The 22,407-nt window shown below is 36.4% G+C and overlaps 1 protein-coding gene across 2 annotated transcripts; it reads left to right on the top strand.

Annotated features, from left to right (window-relative positions):
* Positions 1–41: 41 nt before the first annotated feature.
* FBXO30 (F-box protein 30) lies at positions 42–21,766 on the top strand. Of its 2 annotated transcripts, XM_061428230.1 has the most exons (4): positions 42–128; positions 516–598; positions 8,690–10,739; positions 14,091–21,766. In XM_061428230.1, the coding sequence occupies exons 3-4, from the start codon at positions 8,706–8,708 to the stop codon at positions 14,292–14,294; spliced, it is 2,238 nt and encodes a 745-aa protein (XP_061284214.1). In that variant the 5' UTR covers positions 42–128; positions 516–598; positions 8,690–8,705; the 3' UTR covers positions 14,295–21,766. The 2 variants fall into 2 exon arrangements, with proteins under 2 accessions (XP_061284214.1, XP_061284213.1); XM_061428229.1 differs by lacking the exon at positions 516–598 and having other exon boundaries at positions 46–128.
* Positions 21,767–22,407: the final 641 nt, after the last annotated feature.

Genomic DNA, 22,407 nt, shown 5'->3' with positions numbered 1-22,407 from the left:
AGAGGGGCGAGCAGGAGGCCGGTTGCACGGGTGTGTGGGGCGCGGAGCGGCGCCGGGACAGCGGGGAGCAGCTGGGCACGGGGGCCGCGGCAGCCGGGATTTGGGCCGCGGTTCGGCCGGGCCGGCCGGTGAGTGTCGGGGGCAACCTGCCCGGGAGGCTGGCGCGGCCCGGGCTGTGCCCGAGGGCAGAGGCGGCGGCCGAGCCGGAGGCGGCGTTGCGGCGGGCGGGCCCGGCCGGGCCTGGGGCGGAGTAAACACGGCCTCACAGGGATTCCGCGAGTCCCAGGCCGGGTCCTGGCGGCGAGAGGGCGGCGGCGGCTTGGCCTCTGCGCCCAGCCCGCTGCCCGGCCGGCCCTGGAGGCCGCCGGCAAATGGCGCCTCAGACCCCGCGGGCCGACCCCTCGGTGCCACCCGGGCTCGCGGGTCTGTGGGTGAGGGTAGGTGGGGGAGAAGCCAGAGTTAAACTTAGGAAGCCCTAAGATCCTCGAAAACCCGGCTTCTCTTCCCTTTTGCAGATTAGAAACTTGCTTTGTTTGGGAACAGACGGGTGAAAGTAATGCTGAGAGGCATCGCAGACTGTCTCCACGGGATGAGTGAAGTTGGTAACTTTTCCATTCATGGAAGTGAGAGGATCTTAGTCTTAGCCTCAGTCCTCGTTAAAGAGGAATATCCTGATTTTATAGGTCTGAGGGATATGACCATTTCCAAGTTGTTTGTGTCCTGTCTCGTGGAAGTGCATTGCTGGGAAGGTAGCATAGCGTGCACGTTGAATTCAAAGTAATCTCCTTTGAGCGCGTTTTTTTACGCGTGTATTTAGAGAATAAAGCCAGAACAGCGTTTTGTTTATCATGGTTCTAGTACTCCATTCCCCGCTCTCCCTGTGTCTTGTTTTTCTTTCTGAGCCATGTCGTAAGTCTTGGATAAAAGATGCTTGGGAAGGAATTGACCTTTTATTCCATAATTACTTTGTTGACTCGGATCCAAGATGAAGTTATTTATGGGCATTCTGGTATCAGTGTAGATTAACTTAAAACTTTACATACAAAACCCCAAGCTTTCTAAGCTTTTAATTTCTGTTTGCTACATTTCAATCCATTTTTGTGTCCTTTAGAGTCCTAGAAATTCTATTAACAGATTTTGCATTTCCTCATATTTTTTAAGCTTTTCCAGAGTTGTTGACGGCCAAGAGGGAAGAGAGTAGCATAAAATGTAAGATGAGGGTTTTCCTAAGGGATCAGGTTTTCAGTTTACAGTTTTCGCTGAATCATGTTCTTTATGCTTAGTCACTGTTTCTTACTACAGAAGTTTAATCGGGGATAACATGATGTTTTGCTAACTTTTTAAGTTGCTAATTTGTTTTTATTTGGTATTTTAATGCGGTGACATAGCTCTTTTGTGTATGTGTGATTCTGGAATTGTTAGTGGGTGGAGTTTTGAGAGTGTTATCAGAGAACTGAAGTTTCCGATATAGGCAAACTTTTATGCATTCCAAGTGTACTAGGTATTTAATTTCAATCCAGTACTTTTGTATGGCTAGCATTGGAGACTTTTTTTTTTTTTTAAATAAACAAAATGTCCTAATATGCTATTAAAGAAAAATAGTACATATTTTGGGATACTGTATATAGTTAGAGAGGTGCTTTAAGGTCACCAAAATAGGTCTTGTTTCATGTGTGTTTACTATTTGATACGCTGTGTTACTAAAATGTGGCTTTTAATGGCATAAGCCTTATGCTATTTGGGGTGGTTTTGGTAACTCTTGTAACTAAGTTACCATGACTGCTTGTTTCATTAAAAGAAGTTAGCACATGCTTTGGAATGACATGGTATTTGTAGAATTTATTAATGTTCAAGTCTTCAGTCAAAAGGCTATAAAATATTATTTAATTTCAAATTTATTTTTGATGAAATAAGTGAGATTGGCTTTGGACTAGTGGTTTTTACACTATAGGTAGCTCAATAGTTAAATACAAGATAAGCATGCCTCAATTACAACCCAGTCTTTGGAAATCTTTTTCCAAAAAGGTTTGTCTTTTTTTTTTAAGAGTGGGTAATGTTAGCATTAGATCCTCATATGATTGTTTTTAATAAACTTTTTAAGTATAAATGCCCTGATATAGAAATATATATATATAGATAAAGTTTTGTGCATGTGTGTGTGTCTGTTGTGTAAAGTGATCTGTCTTCTGAGCAATACTTGTTTGTGTCGTACTGGACACGCTAATAATTATAACCAACCTTTGTAGAGTACAAGGTGGTTTTCACAGTAGAGTAATTACATCACGGTCACAAAGCTGAGTTCTTGGAAGCCCATTCCCCTGTTCCATGCTGCCCGTTGTAATAAGTTGAGTTCCACCATTCTGGTGGATTATTTTTATCTGAGTATCAACTCAAATAGGTTCTGGTATGAATATTAAATATTAATATTTGTTATTTTAATTTCTGATATAAGTCTATAGTAATTTCTTTTGTTTATTTAGTGGAGAACAATTTCAAGTAGTTAGGATTTTCACTTTGAGATGTTACCTGTATGTTACCTATGACTGTATTTAGAAATGCAAGATTTATGTTTTGATTATATCATAACTGGAAGGGTAAAAACTTGAAAACAAAATTCCACATAATTAGGTCATCATTCTATTAAAAAAAAAAAAGGCAGAACCAAAATTTAATAAAAGAATGTATACAGTGTAACCAGTTTAGCCATTTTGAACTCATCAGTAGGCCAGGTAGTTTGAGATGGGAGTTTAATGATCTTGGATTTTTCAGTCTTGGCTAGTCATCCCAGCCCCCCTTTTTATACCAATAAAGTAAAATATCCAATTGAGGTTATATTTTTATTATGGCCTTTCAAACTGAGTGCACCTATCAGTAAATCAGCAGCAATGTTTGTATTTATTGTGCAGTAGCACCTCTGACTATGCAGTAAGCATGGGACTTGCTCTGGAGGAGTTAAAACTGATTGCTAAATATGAAATTTCAGTCATAGACTTACTGGTTAACTAATGAGCCAGTCTGTCTGTCTGTAGTTCCATTTCAGCCTTTCAGTGAAGCAACATTTTATTGTCTCAGTGGAATTTTTTTTTAATCTAATATCATTCAGTTTAGTCGCTCAGTCATGTCCGACTCTTTGCAATCCCATGGACTGCAGCACGCCAGGCTTCCCTGCCTATCACCAACTCCCAGAGCTTACTCAAACTCATATCCATCGAGTTGGTGATGCCATCCAACCGTCTCATCCTCTGTCATTCCCTTCTCCTCCTACCTTCAGTCTTGCCCAGCATGAGAGTCTTTTCCAATGAGTCAGTTCTTCACATCACGTGGCCAAAGTATTGGAACTTCAGCCTCAGACCTTCCAATGAATATTCAGGACTGCTTTCCTTTAGGATGGACTGGGCTGATTTCCTTGCAGTCCAAGGGACTCTCAAGAGTCTTCTCCAACACCACAGTTCAAAAACATCAGTTCTTTGGTACTCAGCTTTCTTTACGGTCCAACTCTCGCATCCATACATGACTACTGGGAAAACCATAGCTTTAATATACGGACCTTTGTCAGTAAAGGTCTAATATCATATTGTAATATTAAGGAAGTAGACTTATGACACTTCCTTTCCTCACCCTCTGCGTACTTAGTCACCTGCACACATGTGGAGACCTTGATTTCTGCTTTTCTTTTTGAATTGCATCCCTCTATAGTCAGTAAACTAACCAGACTGCAGGATTCATTAAAAAGTTAAAGAAAATATACAGTTAAACATTTCCTTCTGTGCCTTTTGTTATTATTTTTTTAAACAATGGAAGATTGAAATTAATTTTCTTTATTTTTCCCTTTGATTTGCTTTTTTTGATGGACAGTTTAGCTTATTCCACATATAATGCCTGGAACATATGCCCTAGATGCTCAGTAAATATTTGAATACTTTTGACTTTTTGTAGAAGGTACAATGAAGTAATTTTTGATTTTGACTCAATCTGGTTGACTAATAATAGATTTATAAAGTATGTTTTTATGATGTATGTAGCTTTCCATGGATCAAGAATTGTTTTGGAATCCATTTGGTTATTTCTTATACTATAATAATTTCACTCATATTAATAAACGAGGCTCTAATTAAGGCACAATCTTGAATACAAGGAACACTGGAGATCCCCTGGAGAAGGAAATGGAAACTCACTCCAGAATTCTTGCCTGGGAAATCCCATGGACAGAGGAGCGTGGCAGACTACAGTCCACGGGGTCATGAAAGAGTCAGGCATGACTTAGTGACTAAACAGCAAGAGCAACATGACTGGTATTACCAAGGAAAAATGCTGTGTGTGATGAACACATGAGTATATGGAATCTGTGTCTTACCTTGCCTTTGCGTATGTGGAAGAGTACCATTTAAGTGATAAAGATTTGAGACAACAGGAAGGGGGGAGGAGAGAGAGAGAGTATGTGTGTGTGTGTCCGTATCTGTGTCTGTCTGTCTTTGAGTCAGAGGCAGACCTTAAGATCAGCCTGAGGCAGCAAGTTGTGTTGAATATTTGGATGACTTGATTTAGCATATTTTAAAATCAAGTTAATTTGCAGTTCTTTATTTATCTATGTATTGTAATGAATTTGGAAAAATAATTCTTTTTTGAAGGCAATATCTTTATGTCTAGAAATAGCCTTAAATAACAAGATCTCATTTCACTGTATGGGCAAATGCCATGTCTTAAAATTGTTTTTATGGATTGCTTATCAGCCTCAGATTATGAGTTGGCCTAGAATTTCTGTTGGAGAAAATTGAAACTATTGTAAAGCATTTAATCATTTACAATATTTTGCAGTCTAATGAAACTTTTTCCAGTCATTCAACTTTAAGTGTAAATAGATATGTTATTTGGAAGATTAAGATTCTGGTTTAGAGTTTTTTAAAAAAACTTAATATTGGGGAGTTTTAAATTAAGCTCATCTTGAGCTTGAAGCTCAGTTGTAACAATATGTTTTCTGCCGGCCCTGCTGTGTCACTGTTCAACTGATAAATCAGGAATCAACATTTTAAACTTGTTTCATAGAATTCCTGAGCGATTGTGAAATACTTTTTGGAGGCATATTTAATTTGATAATAGCGATTTTGAAAGAGGATGGATCTGAAAGTTTTAAATTTTGAAAGAATACCTGAGAATACTCTTTGGGTATTGTCTAGTGCATTCTTAAAAATCTTATTTCTTAATATATTTAATTGTAAAATTGACTTAAACTTGATTGCTTCTTTGTATAACTGTTTTGAGTAAACAGCTCAGTGTACAAACAGTAAATTTGTACTGTTTTGTACATTTATATTGAGCATTACATATGTAAGTTTTTAAAAAAATAATTTAGTAAAACACTAATGTTCAAAGCAAAGTAATGTGCTATTATAATTAGAAAGGACCAAGAAGACTTTCTTGACCACAAGAGTGATTAAGTGCTGGGATAAACTACAAGCAAAGCAAAGTTGTGTAACCTCCATTCCTCAAATAACATCTTAAAATTGCATCACTGGTTACTGAAGTGCTGTCTTATTTTCTTAAACTTTTGTAAGTAAGCATATCTGTTTTTGTCCATATATATTGATCAGATATAGATTGCAGTCCTAGCTCTGCCACTTACTAGGTAGATGACCTTGGGTAAGTCACTTAGCCCTTCTGTACCTCAGTTTTCTCTGGGCTGTTACAAGGATTAAGTGACATTAACATGGTATATATTAATACCAAGAAGGATAGAGTACCTAGTTAATGTTCCTTTTTCCTTTAAGCCTACTTCAATAAATAATAAATGTTATGGACTTACCGCTGTGGATACTTGTTTTTATTATTTTTTTAAACATTTGTCCAAAGGAGGAATAGTGTGGAGGAGTCTATTTATTTTGAACCTTGAGAGCCTTCTACTTCAGCCTTTTAAAGTTGCTGCTGTTATGCATTAACTCAGTTGTTTGTAACAGTTGCTATTTTAAACACATCTGAATTAAGGGATGTTTTGAGATGTGTTCTGTCTGGTGTGGTCATGTGATGTGCATGTAACATAAAGTGTTCCTATTAGTTCTGAGAGCATTGGTCACTTCTGTTGGAACTGCTTGTATTTTTAGGTTTCTCTCTTAGTAACAGTCAAGTTTATAACCTTCAGCATGTGAGATGAACTCAGTCTAGTTGTTGCAAAATAAGAAAGCTGCAGCTGTTTTCACAATCTAATCATTCAGTAAAATTTGTCGTCTTATTAAAGTTTCTCTGCATAAGTTACAGATGTCATCAGTAGCCTGTCATTTGTTCTATTTTGACCCCTTTAGCAGTATATCTTTAATTTATAGGTCATTTCCTTGGCTTTAAATTTCATAGGGATAAACATTCAGAAGTATTCATAATTTGTAACTTTTAAAAACATTTTAAAATGTAGTTTTGTCGATAAATGTGTGCCTTGTTTTCTTCTGTCCCTGGCATCAGTACATACCATAATATCAACTCAGAACTTTGCTGCTTAATCAACAAAAACTCTGTCAAATAGCAAAAAAAAAAAAAAACTTTTGCTATTTGAGTTTGAGGAAAATTAAGTCTGTCCTAGAGACAAAGAAATAGCTATCTGGGGAATAATTATTTTACATTAGCCACCTAGATGCAAGATTTGAATTTATGGAAAAAAATATTGAAAGAGCTAGCAATCTCTTATGCACTGAAGTGAAGAAAATAGGCTAAAAATTGGCTTCTTATCCAGGAAATTATTAATTTGGGGAATTTTGAGGTGAGTTACCTGTGCCATATGCAAGTGGAGGTATATACTAAATACGTAGCTGTAGAGATCTGAAGTTTGGACGAGGGATCTGGGCAGGAGGTACAGATAAGTTTTCAGCATATAAATGGCAATTGAAGCTTTTGAGAAATTGAGAGCACCCTGGGAGAATGTATAGATTGAACCAGAAAGAACATGGATCCTTGAAGAAGAGAAATATTTTAGAAGAAAAGATTAAGGAATAACCAGAAATAGGGGGAAAAGCAGGGAAATGTGAGATCATAGAAACTAAAGAAAGTAGTTCGGAAAGGAGGAGGAATTAGTCAACAAAGTGATGTAATGGCTAAAAAGATGAGGTCTGGAAAAAATGCCCTTTGAATTTAGCACTGGGAATCTTGATGCAGCGGTTTTAATGAGTGGTTGTAAAAATAAAGCCATGTTAGAGGGCTGAAGAGTACATGGGACGTTAACAGGCTTTGTTTATTTGTTGCTTTTCTTTTGAAAGCTTGAGTGAATAGGAACAAAGTAGTAGCAAAAGCAAGATACTGCTTTATTACTTAGGGTTTAAAGAAGAAATAGTCTTCTAAGTTTTTGCTGCTAATAGGAACAAGCCATTAAAGAAGTTGAAGATTTACAGAAAAGAAGACATTGAATAGGCTTAGTAATTATAATTTAAATTGGTGCATTGTGGCAGTGCTTTCTCTGTGTATAAAACTTTTCTTGATAAAAGCAGGGAAAACCATTAGTTATCTGTAATCCTTTCATGTTATTTTATGGCTGCTATTTCTTTGCTTAAAATCCTCAGTGATTTCTAACTACTTGAAGTCTGAACGCTTTAGAATAACATACAGCACACTTTCCGTGATCTGTCTTATTCCTGTCTGGCCTCATCTCTCACAGGTACTTTGCATGTCACCTGTGAGCCAACAACACTGGGAGACTTGAGGGCCCCTCAGCATGTTTTGCCAGTGTTTGCGTTCTGTATTTGCATATGCTGTTACTTCAGCATTGAATACCCTTCTTCCTTTCTAACCCTACCCTCCTATGCTTAAGACTTCTCATCTTTCAAGACTGCTGTGAATTCTTCTCTACTCTCTTCTCGTATTGATTATTTTCTCTGTCGTGTTAATCATATTAAAAAGTGGCATGACTTTACTTTCATCTCTGATCTTGTGCTGTAGCTCCTTGAAAAGTGGCACTGTGTCTCCTAATCTTTATATTGCCATACCAAACACATGGTACATGGCAGTTAAGCAATAAATAAGTGTTGAATAAATGAATGGAAACCATGGCCCTCAGAAGTAAGTGATTTGCCCACTGTCACAGAACTGGAGCTAGAACTTATATTTTTTGGTTAAGTGCCCTCTATGTTTTATTAATAATAAGGCTTACTCTCTTGATTTGTTACAGAATTTCTTAAGGCATATGTAGAAGGAGAGGTCAATAGCTGAAATCTGAATTTATGTATTTAGAAAGAATATAAAGAAAACTTCTAATCAGATTCTAGTTAAGTATTTTCATGAAATTTAGATTATTTTAGGAATATGATGAGGTCTGTGCAATGTGGGGTACATTATAATCAGTTTAATTAAAATGTAAAAAAATACAAGTGTTCTCTGAAATCTCGAAGTTAAATATGTATTAACTTGTTTTTGACATTAATTTATATACTAAACAAAGTACTAGAATTTAAGTATTATATTTTGAAACGTTTGGCCTTTTGAGCAGATTGTTATGTGTTATGTAAAAATGAATTTTTGACTTCTTGAGTTGATTTCTTAAGTCGGTTCAAGATAGATCAATTATATGTAAAATAAACTCGTTAAATGTTTATTTTATATATTTCATTCCGTATAAGCCAATATACCTTCATGATTTGATTTTTATTCTTAAAACATTGTTTTAAAAACCAACTGCTTTTTGCCTAACATCTTATTTCTTTTCCATCTCAATAACCAGAGCTGGACTGGCCATCATGGAGGAGGAGCTGCAGCATTCGCACTGCGTTAATTGTGTCAGTAGACGATGTATGACAAGACCAGAGCCTGGGATTTCCTGTGACTTGATTGGTTGTCCATTGGTTTGTGGAGCAGTTTTCCACGCATGTAAGGCTGATGAGCATCGACTTTTATGTCCATTTGAACGAGTGCCTTGCTTAAATAGTGACTTTGGATGTCCATTTACAATGGCTCGAAATAAAGTTGCTGAACATCTAGAAACGTGCCCTGCAAGTGTGGTGTGCTGTACCATGGAATGGAACCGATGGCCAGTTAGTTATGCAGACCGGAAATCATATGAAAATCTAAGCAGAGATGTTGATGAAGTGGCACAATTAGACATGGCCTTGGCCCTTCAAGACCAACGGATGCTCTTAGAATCTCTCAAAGTAGCCACCATGATGTCAAAAGCAACTGATAAAGTGTCAGAACCTAGAGAACAGATCTCAGTTAAACCAAGTGTCTCAGAAATACCACATACTAATGGTTTGGTGTCAGTTGATGAAGAATCTTATGGTGCACTTTATCAAGCTACTGTTGAAACAACCCGAAGTTTGGCTGCTGCTTTAGATATTCTGAATACTGCTACAAGAGACATTGGCATGCTAAGTACGAGTCTTTGTGCTTCCCTAAATGAAATGAATGAAGAGCAAAAAGCCAGAGAGAGCTTACAGAATAGAAACCAGAAAGACCAGGACCATCTTTATGAGGATGAGATGGGAGCAGTAGGTGGAATTGACCATAAGGACACGAGTCAGAATGCCCAGTTGGAACAAAATGGTTCAAGTGATTTATTATGTGACTTTAATGCCAGTTCTTATGGCACTTCTGCTCTTTGTAATGGCTTTCCTTTGGAAGATATATGTGCACAGGTCATTGAGCAGAACCAGGATTTACATACTGACTCAAAACAAAGTAACTTAACAAATGGAGAATGTGTAGCATCAGGTGGCTCTTCAGAACCTTCTAGTTCACTTTTAGTAGCAGCACAAGTTCGGGAAGTAATACCACCTAATGCTTTGCCTAATGGCACGGTTCAGCATATCCTCATGCCAGATGATGATGAAGACTTGTGTTGGAAAAAAGTAGACTTAGGGGACCTACGGAATGTGGATGTCTTATCTTTCAGTCACCCTCCTTCATTCAAATTTCTTTCGAATTCATGTTGGTCTAAACCAAAGGAAGATAAAGCAGTAGATACATCAGATTTGGAAGTTGCAGAAGATCCAATGGGTCTCCAAGGAATAGATCTAATCACAGCAGCATTACTGTTTTGTCTAGGAGATTCTCCAGGTGGGAGGGGTATATCTGATAGTCGCATGGCTGATGTTTATCATGTTGACTTTGGGACTCAGACTTTTTCACTTCCATCTACCATTTTAGCTACAGATACAATGGTTGGGGAAATAGCTTCAGCTTCAGCTTGTGATCATGCCAACCCACAGCTTTCAAATCCAAGCCCTTTTCAGACACTGGGGCTGGACTTAGTATTGGAATGTGTCGCTAGGTACCAGCCCAAGCAGCGTCCAATGTTTACATTTGTTTGTGGACAATTATTTAGAAGAAAAGAATTTTCATCACATTTTAAGAACGTGCATGGTGACATTCATGCTGGACTCAATGGCTGGATGGAACAGAGGTGTCCTTTAGCATATTATGGTTGTACCTATTCACAGCGTAGATTTTGTCCATCAACACAAGGAGCAAAGATTATACATGACCACCATTTGCGGTCATTTGGAGTTCAGCCGTCTGTATCTACAGTGTTAGTAGAGCCTGCTAGAAACTGTGTGCTGGGTTTACATAGTGACCATCTAAGTAGTCTTCCTTTTGAAGTCCTGCAACATATTGCAGGATTTCTCGATGGCTTCAGCTTATGCCAGCTCTCATGTGTATCCAAGTTAATGAGGGATGTGTGTGGCAGTCTTCTCCAGTCTCGCGGAATGGTCATACTTCAGTGGGGGAAAAAGAAGTATCCAGAAGGAAATTCGTCATGGCAGATAAAAGAAAAGGTTGGTGTCATTTAATTGTATCAACCCCATATTTGACATATAATAGGCACTTAATAATGTTGTTGCTGTGAAATTGATCATCCTTGTTGTGAAATTGCGTGCATGCATGCTAAGTTGCTTTAGTCATGTCCATCTCTTTGTGACCCTATGGACTGTAGCCCGCCAGGCTCTGTCCATGGGATTCTTCAGGCAAGAGTACTGGAGTGGGTTGCTGTGCCCTCCTCCAGGGGATCTTCCGACCCAGGGATCAAACCTGTGTCTCTTAATGTTTCCTGCACTGACATGCAGGTTCTTTACCACTAACGCCACCTGGGAAACCCATTGTGAAATTGACCATCCTTAAAAATAATTCAGTATGATGACAAACTTTTTTATAAAGATAATAAAAATGTGAATACATTGTTAGAATTGTTAGTCATAATCACATATTTACTGCAGACATCCTAGAACTAGATTCTAATGTCATATGACAGAGGCCACTTGTAGTTCTTCAGTTGAGGGGTTCTGTTCCTACTTCTTCTGAAACAACTCCCTTTGCTTGAGTCCATATTAACCACCTTCTTTCTAATTTGGGCTCCATCTGAAACATTTGCACTGTAGGATGATGGAGGAATCAAGGAGAAGGTTTCTTTTTAATTGCTTGCAGTTGTACATTCTTAGCCCTTTCTTTCTTAGAACTTGGTTGTTACAAGTAAAACTTAAACAAGGAGACATGAAAAAAAAGTCTCCTACTAGCAGGTGACCAGTGGAGTATTTGGGGTATGTTGTTCAGTCCCTAAGTTGCATCTGACACATTGCAGCCCCATAGACTGCAGCAGGCCAGGCTTCCCTGTCCTTCACTATCTCCCAGAGTTTGCCCAAATTCATGTCCATTGAGTCTGTGATGCCATCCAACCATCTCATCCTCTGCTGCCCACTTCTCCTTTTGCCTTCAGTCTTTCCCAGCATCAGCATCTTTTCCAGTGAGTTGTCTCTTCACATCAAGTGGCCAAAGTATTGGGGCTTCGGCATCAGTCCTTCCAATGAGTATTCTGGGTTGATTCCCTTTAGGATTGACTAATTAGGTCTTCTTACAGTCAAAGGGACTCTGAAGAATCTTCTTCTGTATCACCACAGTTTGACAGTGTCAATTTGGGATATAGAAAACAAAATGGATGGATGTGGAGATGGCTTGCAGTGAAATAAAGGCAGTAGGATTTGTTGGTGGTGGTGGGGACTTTGGGTTTAGCACGAAACAAGGGTGTGTTGAAGATTGGAAGCTTGACCAGGAGATTTAGGCAGGTCTGGGAACAAAGCCTAGCTCCACCATTTTCCTTGTGTGATATCTTATTTTTGCCAGCTTCTGTTTGAGGCACTATCCAGTAGAAACTAGAAGGCATTACAACTGTCTTTGATTGAAAGTGTTTTTTCATTTTAGAGCATTTATAAAATGAAACTTTGATTTCATAAAGTACAAAAAACTTTAATAACCTTCATATTGGTTGAACAGGGGTCATATTTCTGGGTACTTTGTTTTTACCACCCTTAGGTTTTCTCTTATTTTTACTCATTGCTCCAGTTTTGTTTTTTTTCATTGCTCCAGTTTTTGAGAATTTTGCATCTGCTTCTGTGCTCTCCTGAAACTTTGACCAGTAACTGAGCACGTTAATTATTTTATGTAGAAGATTTCATAGTTGCTGTGTATATGTGAGTATGTGTTTGTCTTCATTTACTACATGATGTGGTGTATTTCTGCCATTGGGCTGGGACACTCAGAGCATGGTCCCTTTTTGTCCTTGCCCACTGGTATTGATCTATGAGGTGAAATATTTTCTGGGGATTCTATCACTACAGAAAATGTCATCTACTCATGGAGTTTAAATTGCCATCATTTATACAAATTGCTTACATGTGTATATCCCTGGCCATTTTCTCCTCTGAATTCCAGGTCATTATATATAGGCACCTACTGGACATCTCCATTTGATTATCTTCAGTAAACTCAGCTTATCCAGCCTACTCCATTTCTCTACCCCTCTTAATCTCAGAAAGTTGCATTAGCATCTCTTAAGTGGCCTAAACTAGGAATTTGGGAGTTAAGGTTAGCCCCTTTCCCCCCTTTATTCCCTTCTCCTGGTATTCACACAGTCCTGCTGTCCCCCTTCTTCACGCCCCTCAGGTTCACTTCCCTTTTCTACTGCTGTTTCCCTGATTGGTCCTGCCTGCCGCTCTCTTCTGGGTTACTATAGCAGCCACTTCCTTACTGGGCTTCTGTTTCCAACTGAGTCCCTCTCCAACATATTGCCTGTAGAAGACGTAGAGTGGTAAATAATTTCTTGAATACAGTTCTTACGCTGTAGTGCTTAAACACTTTTAAAATGTCTGTCCATTGCCCTGGGTTAGGGGCAGATTCCTTAATGAAACATTTAAGAGTTTTCATAATTTTGTCCTTACTTGCCTCTTCAGTTTCCATTCCAGCCATGGAATTTACTAGTAGTTGTTGAATGTTTTCTTCTTGCCTTAAGGTGTTTGAGTACACTGTCCCTGAAACGTCCGTTTGAATGCTTGAAATGTGTAGACAGTGTGCACTTTTATTAGTTTATTTAATCTACTGTCCCTATTTATGGATTAAAAAAAACTGGTTAAGTAACTTGTCCTTGGATTCAGACCTGGGAACCTGTTTCTGGAGCTTGTGATCATCATCTCCTTGGTATATCCTGTTTATTCTTCAGACCTTATCTTGTCAAGAAAGCCTTCTCCAAAAGTTCTTAGGTGCATTTTTTCCCAGAAATGCATTCTATAATGATATGGAATTAAGAACTGTTCATTTTACAAAAAGTTCTATAAAAATTTCCAAAAACATTGAAGTGCTTGTATTCGTCAGTATTACTAAATGCCTTTACTATTTATAAATAGTGAAGAGAAAGGTTCCTCTGCACAGTATCCTAGAGTGTTTTTTAGTATACTTCATATGGTGTAATGGACATTTTTTTGGAGAAAAAACACTTGTATTATCAATATCTCCTATATACATAGTCCTTTGGGTAGGATGAAAATCTAGTACAGTATATGTTATTTTAGGAAGTGACTCTAAATGTTCTATAGAAATTAAAACTTGCTTAATAAGCTAGGTTGGATATGATTTTTTAATGCTAAGTTTTTTTTCTTTTTTGTTATTAGATTTCTTAAAGTCATAATGTCATAGAAGTTATCTTATAAATATTTAATAAAAAGATTTGTATCAAAACGAATTTTGTGGCAAGCCACCTGAAACTTATTTCTCATAACAGAAATGAATGTAGTTCGAGCAAAAAATATGTTTTAATTCTTATAAATTGGCTGGTTTAAATCTGAAGTAGAATTTTGTTCTAGGTATGGCGATTCAGTACTGCATTTTGTTCTGTCGATGAATGGAAGTTTGCTGACATCCTGAGCATGGCTGACCACCTGAAGAAGTGCAGTTACAACATTGTAGAGAAGCGGGAGGAAGCGATCCCACTGCCGTGTATGTGCGTGACACGAGAACTCACTAAAGAAGGACGTTCACTTCGCTCAGTTTTAAAACCTGTACTTTAAAAAGTCAAATTCCACTTGCACATACATGCAAGCTCCTAGTATAATTTCTTTGTAATATGTGACACCTTATTAATGTATTAAAGATTACAACTAGCTAAATTTATTGTCACTATGTATATAATGTTTTGAAGTGACATATATTTTTATAAAGTACTGATTAGTTGGGAAAAAGTTGCCTTAATATTTGAAATGTGTGAATTTTTTGGAACTTGCTGGACAGGGTGATTTAATTTTTGGCTACATAATTTTCAGAATTAGTATTTTTAATGGTGTGCATATTTTGGTTCTTACATTTTTTGCTTCTTAAACTAACAAGATCCTGACCAAACAGTTTACTCCTCATTTTCTGTGGGTTACAACCCATGCATTCAAAAAGCAAAACTTTGATTCTGATTTTTCATCATAGGCTCTTCAGATAAAACATTCAGTTGCTTAAGCACTGCATAAAAACATTATAAAATTTTTATTTTCTAGTGTTCCCGTTACATAATTGTTGATATGGAAATGATCTGTAATGTAAACATAATATTTAAATCGTGAATGATGTTGATAATGCCATTTATCGTGTTTTAAAAATAATCCACAAAAATATTATCTCCTTTTGTATTTACACCTCTCATACAGAGAGTTACCATTTGCACCTTTTTTTGATTAGATGCCACATCCAAAGACTCATAGCAATATGTTACATGACAGGTTAAAGCAAAATCAAACCCAAAAAAAGCCTGTGAATTTAATTTGAAATTGTATATATTTGCTAGGAATTTGATATTTGGAGAGAAGAAAATACAGTCGACCCTTCATATCTGGATATCCATGGATTCAATCAAAGGATGGAAAATGTTTGGGAAAAAAAAATTCCATGAAATTCCAAAAAACACAACTTGAATTTGCCACTCATCTTCAACTATTTACATAGCACTTACATTATATTTGGGCTTTCCTGGTGGCTCAGACGGTAAAGTATCTGCCTGCAATGCAGGAGACATGGTTTGATCCATGGATCAGGAAGATCCCCTGGAGAAGGAAATGGCCACCCACTCCAGTATTCCTGCCTGAAGAATTCCATGGACAGATGAGCCTGGCAAGCTACAGTACATGGGGTCACAAAGAGTCAGACATGACTGAACAACTAACATTACACTACTACTACATTATATTTACAATTATTTACATGGTGTTTTCATTACATTCAGTTCAGTCGCTCAGTCTTGTCTGATTCTATGCGACCCTATAGACTGCAACGTGTGCCAGGCTTCCTGTCCATCACCAACTCCTGGAGCTTGCTAAAACTCATGTTCATCGAGTCGGTGATGCCATCTAACCATTTCATGCTCTGTCATCCCCTTCTCCTGCCTTCAGTCTTTGCATTAGGTACTATTAATAGTTTAGAGATGATATAAAGTGTATGGGAGGTGTGCATGGGTTATGTGCAGATACTGTGCCATTTTATATGAAGCAGTTGAACATCCGTGAATTTTGGTACTGCAGGGAGTCCTGGAACCAATCTTCTGCAGACACTGAGGGACAACTGACTGTATGCCCCATTTTAAGTTTGAGTTGGGCATGTTCTGTGAATAAATTTCAGATATTCACAGTGCAAAGGGCTTAACCTTTTTCAGAAGTGTTTAAAATTTTTGCCTTTTGGTGTTTATAAAAATCACAATTATGTTGTTTTAAGACATGTAAAAATGTGCCATTTGCTGTCCTTTTAAGATGACAATCATGAACTGCAGAGAAGCCTGTCTTGGTTGACAATCTCTTTAAAATATTTCCAGGTTAATATTCCATACACTTCTCTACCAAAAAAGTTAAGAATTGCACCTTTATGTAAAAATCAAAATTTAACAGAAATATCTTCAAGGACCTGTTCTTGAGGTATTTTATTATAGTTTTCAAATCGATTTATGCTATCATTAACCTGATATGGTCAGTTTAAAAAATGAATATATCAGTATTAAGAAATAAATGGCAAAGATGGGGACATGTACTTAAATAATTTAGGTAACTTCTGGCATTTGGTAGTCTGAAATGGTTACAAATTACATTGTTATATATAAAATTTCAAAACTCTGTTTTGTCTTCTCTTCCTACTTTTGTCCCTAAGAGTGCTCTATTGTTAACTAGATTCTTGATTCCCATATATGGCAATCGGGCTGGGAAGAGGCATTCTTTGGGCATTACAAAAGAATTCTGCATTGCTTAAAACCTGATTTGGTTGGATCAAGTCCTTATTACAGTTGAAAAATACAGCATTGAAGACTAATCAGTTGTTTTGCCTCACCTGTCATTTTAACTAGTAGAATACTTATTTCTCAGTACTTAAACTATCATTTTGAACTGTGAGATTTGAATTACATAAACAGTCTATTTCTGTGAAAAAGTCAGAAGTAAGATATCAAATACTGTAAAATATAATTCTGCCTCTTGAAGTTTTGCTGAAGAATATGTCTGGTTAGGATAGCACAAACATTAACTTTTTGTTTTATGGTTGTGCTTTTTAAAAATCCTTGTTCGTTTAAGTTTAGACTCCTTATTTTCACACTAGATCCAGAGATATTTACCATTTTTCACCTTTTATTTTCTTTTACACATCTTTGGCTGTTTTCTTTTTGTCTGTTATGCCACCATATTATTTTGTTAAAATGTTTTCTTTGTGTAGTATTTGTTCAAGTTCTAATAAAATTAATATTTTCCTTTATATGGCTCAGTAACTTGAAAAAAACCTACATTTAAATAAAATATTCATCCTTGTTTGACAAAGTTGAGACACAGTCATACTGTTTCTATAGTGCGGTTTTCTGCATGTTATAGGAGTTGCTTGATGATTATCATTGCTCACCCATGTTTTACTGGTGAACATTATTACTATTTTTATTTAATACGGAAAACTCAATAGTTAGCTTTCTCTGCCCCTTCAGTGTCTTCTTTAAAGTAGCCCCACCTGGGGCTGTTGAATGGCTGAAGAGTTTCTGGCAATAGTATTTTTCTAAAACTTGTAGTGGGAACAATCTGTCTAGCCTTTTAAGCATGAAAAGGTTTGTGTGTTGGCCAAGTATGTTGTTATTTGAGGTCTTTATTGATTCCTTAGTCTTTGCTAGCCAGCAAGATAAAGGCAAGTATTAGGAAGGAAGGAAATACCTGAATTCACTTTTCTCCTCTGCCTTCATCCCCAGAACTGCCTATTAGCTTAATCTCAACCTTTCTTTTCCCCCTTCTCTCTCCGTCCTTGCCTCTTTCTCTCTCTCCCTCTCTTTACCCCCTCTCTGTCCCTCTTTCCTTCTCTCTCCCTCACTCTAGCTTCTGAGGTTCACAGATCACTTAAGAGTAGTATTTCCCAAAGTATGGTCCCTTGACCATCAGCATCACCTGGGAATTTGTTCAAAATGCAGATTTTTGGACCTCTTCACAGACTTACAGCATCTGAAACTCTGGGGTGGGAACCAGTAATCTTTTAACAAAGGCCTCCCCAGAGGATTCTGATGCATGGTAACGTGAGAATTTAGAGGAAAGCCTGGGACATGCCCAGTTTTCTCATGAGTAATACGTTGTTAGAACAGATACATGTGTGTATGTACCTACATGTATAGTCCCCAAATTAAGAGTAATAGTAATTTATTAGTATTACTTAAGTGATTAAATTTAATGATATATGTTGTCTTGATCTTACAGCCATATGACAAATATTAATACATTGGGTACCATGATTGTTGGACATTTTTTAAAAAGCTAGTATTTACTAGTATTTTAAATTTACTTATTACTAGTGTTTCACTAGTGTTTCTTCTGGTCGAAGTAAATTGCAGATTGTTTATTAGCACTAACAGTTAGCTTATCGTCATTCATTCTCTTGTTTAGTGATTGTAGACTTGTGAACATATTAGATTTCTAGGATAAATGGGGTAGATATAAAAAGATACTGGATTAAATTTGAAAAGAATTCTGTAGTAATTCTTTCAGTGCTATCAATAAGAGGTATTAAAGATTGGGTTTCTGATTTATCAGTAATACTGACTCTCTTTTGGTCTTTGACCCTGTGCTACATGTCCCAAGAATATTGTTACTATTATTAACTATCCTTTAACATTGAAGATTGGGATCCTTGCAGATTTGGTAGATTATTCAACAACACTGCTAATAGATTTTTAATTTCTGGCAATTTGTATGTAGGTGTTGGTGTTTAGAAGCAAAACATGATTTCATGTTTTGCATCCCAGTCTAAAAAGACAGTTTATTTTTTAAATTTTCTAAGGGATAGTTTTGGAAACATTAAAAAATATATCATGCATGACACATCACACTGGAAAGTGATTAATTGGAACCTGTAGAGGTGAGTGTTAAGAACTACAGTAGAAAGAAATCCCTCATTCTTTCAAAAGGCTGGACAGAGCCTTCTGATGGAAATAATTTCTCTGATGTGTATTTAGCTGGTTAACTAAATGTAGCTCTTTGCAGTTTTGACAAGCCTGTGAGGTCTTGGAAGCAAGAATGTGTAAGTCATGCCTTTAATGAGTTTATCAGTGACTCATCCATTGTGGTTAAAGTAATTCAGTGATATTTTTAAGAATTTGATATAAATCTGATTTCCGAACAAAAAAGTATAAGGTGTACAAAGTAAAGGCCAACTAGTAAAGTCCTTTTTAAGTAAAATGAAGAGGAAGAACAGTTTCCTTTAAAGTCATCTTTTACACTGTTTTTCCTTGATTTAAAAGCACTAAGTAAGTTCAAAACGTAAGACCTTTCTTTTAAGTTAGCATTGTATGGATGAAAAAACCTAGGTACTGATGAGTGTATTAGAGTGAGAGCAATGTGTTCTGACACAGTTGTTTACAAATGCATAAAGAGAAGGCACATTCAGATGTAGGGAAATTATTTTGGAAAATATTGTTGCATAGAATATTTGATTCCTAACAAGTGTTTTAGAATGAGTTATTGGGTAATACCAAAAGGAAACAAAGTATTAATAGAAATCAAGTGCAGAATGCTGCTCTGAAAATCCTTTGCAAAAATATAGTCTTTTGCTGAGTTTTCAGGAGTATTTTGCTGCATCTGTGATTTGTAAAATTCTGTAAATGTATTGTTTATACATATATTTATTTGTATATGAAATCTCCATAAATCGGCCAAGTATATTTTAATAAACAACATGTTGAGATATACTAATGGAGATACATCTTGAAGTGCTGTTTTACCTTAGGACATTTCAAAACTGACGTTTTGTATTCAGAATGTTCGACATTCCAATGTGTTATGTGGGGAGTGATTTTAAATTAATTTAATAAACTACGTAGAAACGAGTTACATACAAGGATGATGCATGAACATGCTCTATAGAAATACAATAAAATTCATTGATGAATCTCCTATTTTATAATTTTTTATTTTTGACATGCTGTACTGAAGCATCTTATTTACTATGAAGAAAAGCATTTTCTGAAGCAAACTGACAGCAGAAGTAATGGAAATCTGTTTCTTTTTCACTAACACCAGTGGAATTTTAAGCATCCCCCAATCGTATTATTAACCTGTTTGCTTGTAAATATGATAAGAAATGATCCTCCAGTACCTGAGTTGTAGTAGTGGTGTTTAATTGTTTGTTTGAAAGAAAGAAAACTGCATTTCTGTTGAACTCTTTTAAGACTAACTGACTAACCAGGTCAAATTGTCCTTTCTCAGTAAAAGCAAATTTATCAGGTTTAATTTTTCCCTTTTTCTAATAGAAATTATTAGAATTTTTTACTCAGATCTTCAAACAGGTAAATAGGTAGATATATGTGTTGTTTCATCCTTGTGGTGGAGGAACTGACTAGAGTTAGATAGCTTTCTATACCCCTTCCAGTCAGAGAGTAACACTATTAAATTACTATTCAGTGGTCTAATACAAGAACAGGAGCAATAATTTGTTCTCGTTCAAAAGATTAAAGTTGAAAAAAGAAGATCCTGCCTTTTGTTGTCCTAGATTTTTTTTTTTCGCATTGAAGTCTTCCTTTCCATATTAATTGCCATTGTTTCCTGTTTTATCCTATGACTTCAATTTTCTGATCAGGTGATCAAAAAACCCAGATTAAGCACACAGAGTTTTCAGAAACTTTTGCTGATCAGCCTATGTTTTGTCACTTGGTCAAGAAAGTTCAGATTTGATAAAGTAACTTAGTTTTTTTTAAAGTCTTCTTTTAAGGCTCACAAGTTTGTAGGGTTGAAGAATTATCAGTATTCAAGTTTCATCACATTATTTGATTAAAAGAAGTCAAGTCATAGAAATAGAAACAATAATGGGTTACTACATCTGTTCAAGAGTAAAATTACCCAGTGAATATTTAATTATGTCAACTGGATGTCTTTTATATCAACCAATAACTTTAAAAAGCTGTTAACCAATTAGAGATTTGAAATGAATAGTTTTGATTGCCTACAACATTCCAGTAGTCTATGATTAAAAACTCTGACATATGAAATACGTTGTTTTAAATGATTACTAAATCAGTGGATATGAATTCTAAAGACTTTTATGCTGCATTTAAAGTGTTGAAGATGTATTGTTCATCGGAGCAGTGTTTAAGCACCAATCAATCCTGAAAACTTGAATTGCATTCTGAGAGGTAATTGCACTGACTTGTTAACTTACCTCAGATGTCATTTAGTTTCCAAAGTATCTTCTTTTCTTTCTGATTGACATAGTTTTCTTTATTTTAATTGCAAAAGGGTATGGTATTTCTTGAAAAACATGCTAAGCGAAAGAAGCTATACACAAAAGGCCCCATGTTGTAGGATTCAATTCCATTTATATGAAATAATCCAGAATAGGCAATTCCATTGAGAGAAATAAGATTAAGGGTTGTGCAGAGGGAATACTAGGAAGTGACTGCCTAATTGGGTACTGGTTTCCTTTCAATAGTGAAAATATTCTAGGACAAAACATTGTGGATCACACAATGCTGTGAATGTACTGAATGCTACTAAATTGTTCATTTTTAAATGGTAAATTTATGTGTATTTTACCCCAGTGTTTTTAAAAAGAGGGAGTGTTTGCAAGTCATTACTAAAGCCAAAAAGCAAAGTGTTCTCAAGTGTGCATGCTCAAGCTGTGGTTTAGAATCAAATAACAGTGTTAGTAATGTAACACATTTATTCAGTTTAAAGTCCTGGTGAAATTCATGAATTCCATCACAGAAGTACTGCTGACAGCAGCAGAAATAAAATTGTAATTCATCTTAATTCTTCTTATATTTAAAGAACTGTTAACAGGGAGTATTGGCATCCATGTTCATTTTTCACCTTTTACATTTTCTATTGATTCTTTGCGGCACAAATCAATCACACTTTTTAAAGATCCGTATATAAAATCATGCTTTGAAAAAATGTGTATAATTTTCATGGTCATTTTTTATAGTTTTATATTTTGTGTTCCTTTTAAAGAGCAAATACACTGATGTATTAGATAAGACTAAATTAATAAATTGAACTGATGTGTATACATTTTGTATTTTGAATTGTCTTGTGGGAAAATACCTGAATCTTGGGATTAGTAGGGATTTTAATGATTTAATTTCTCACTTTGTGTTTGGAGAAATCGAACTGTTTGTCTGTGTTTGTTCATTAAACAAGAATTTCTTGAGTGCTGATGCCAGGCACTGTGTCGGCTGAATTCTGGAAGGTTATGACATGCCTCATGAATTAGTACTACCTGCTTCCTCCTCCTTCTCCTCCTATGACTACTGTGTATGTGGTAACTAAGCCAGATACACGGACAGGTGGATAAGTTCCAGAAAAGGAAAGACTTCAGGCACTTCTAAGTGTTCTTCATATATATCTTCCTCAAATTCGAAAGACATATTCTTTAGTACAGTAAAATACACATGATTCCAAAGAGTCTACTACTTGAGGAATGCATTTATTAACAGGTTTGTTTTCACGACTTTAGAAAGGAGGTATTTTTAGGTTACTTTAAGCCATTTACTTTCCATTGTGTTCTAAAGAGCTGACTCTGAAAAAGTGTTGATTAAAATTGATGTTAAAAAAGTTAAATTCACAAATAACTGTGCATCTCATGATTGGGGGTATATATGCCAACTAAGGCACAGGTGTGCTCCAACTTGAGCAATAAGTAAAATGA

This window comes from Bos javanicus, chromosome 9 (assembly GCF_032452875.1).
Source record: "Bos javanicus breed banteng chromosome 9, ARS-OSU_banteng_1.0, whole genome shotgun sequence".
NCBI classification, from domain to species: domain Eukaryota; kingdom Metazoa; phylum Chordata; class Mammalia; order Artiodactyla; family Bovidae; genus Bos; species Bos javanicus.
The sequence above is the reverse complement of the archived record's forward strand: the minus strand, read 5'-3'. Positions and strand labels throughout refer to the sequence as shown.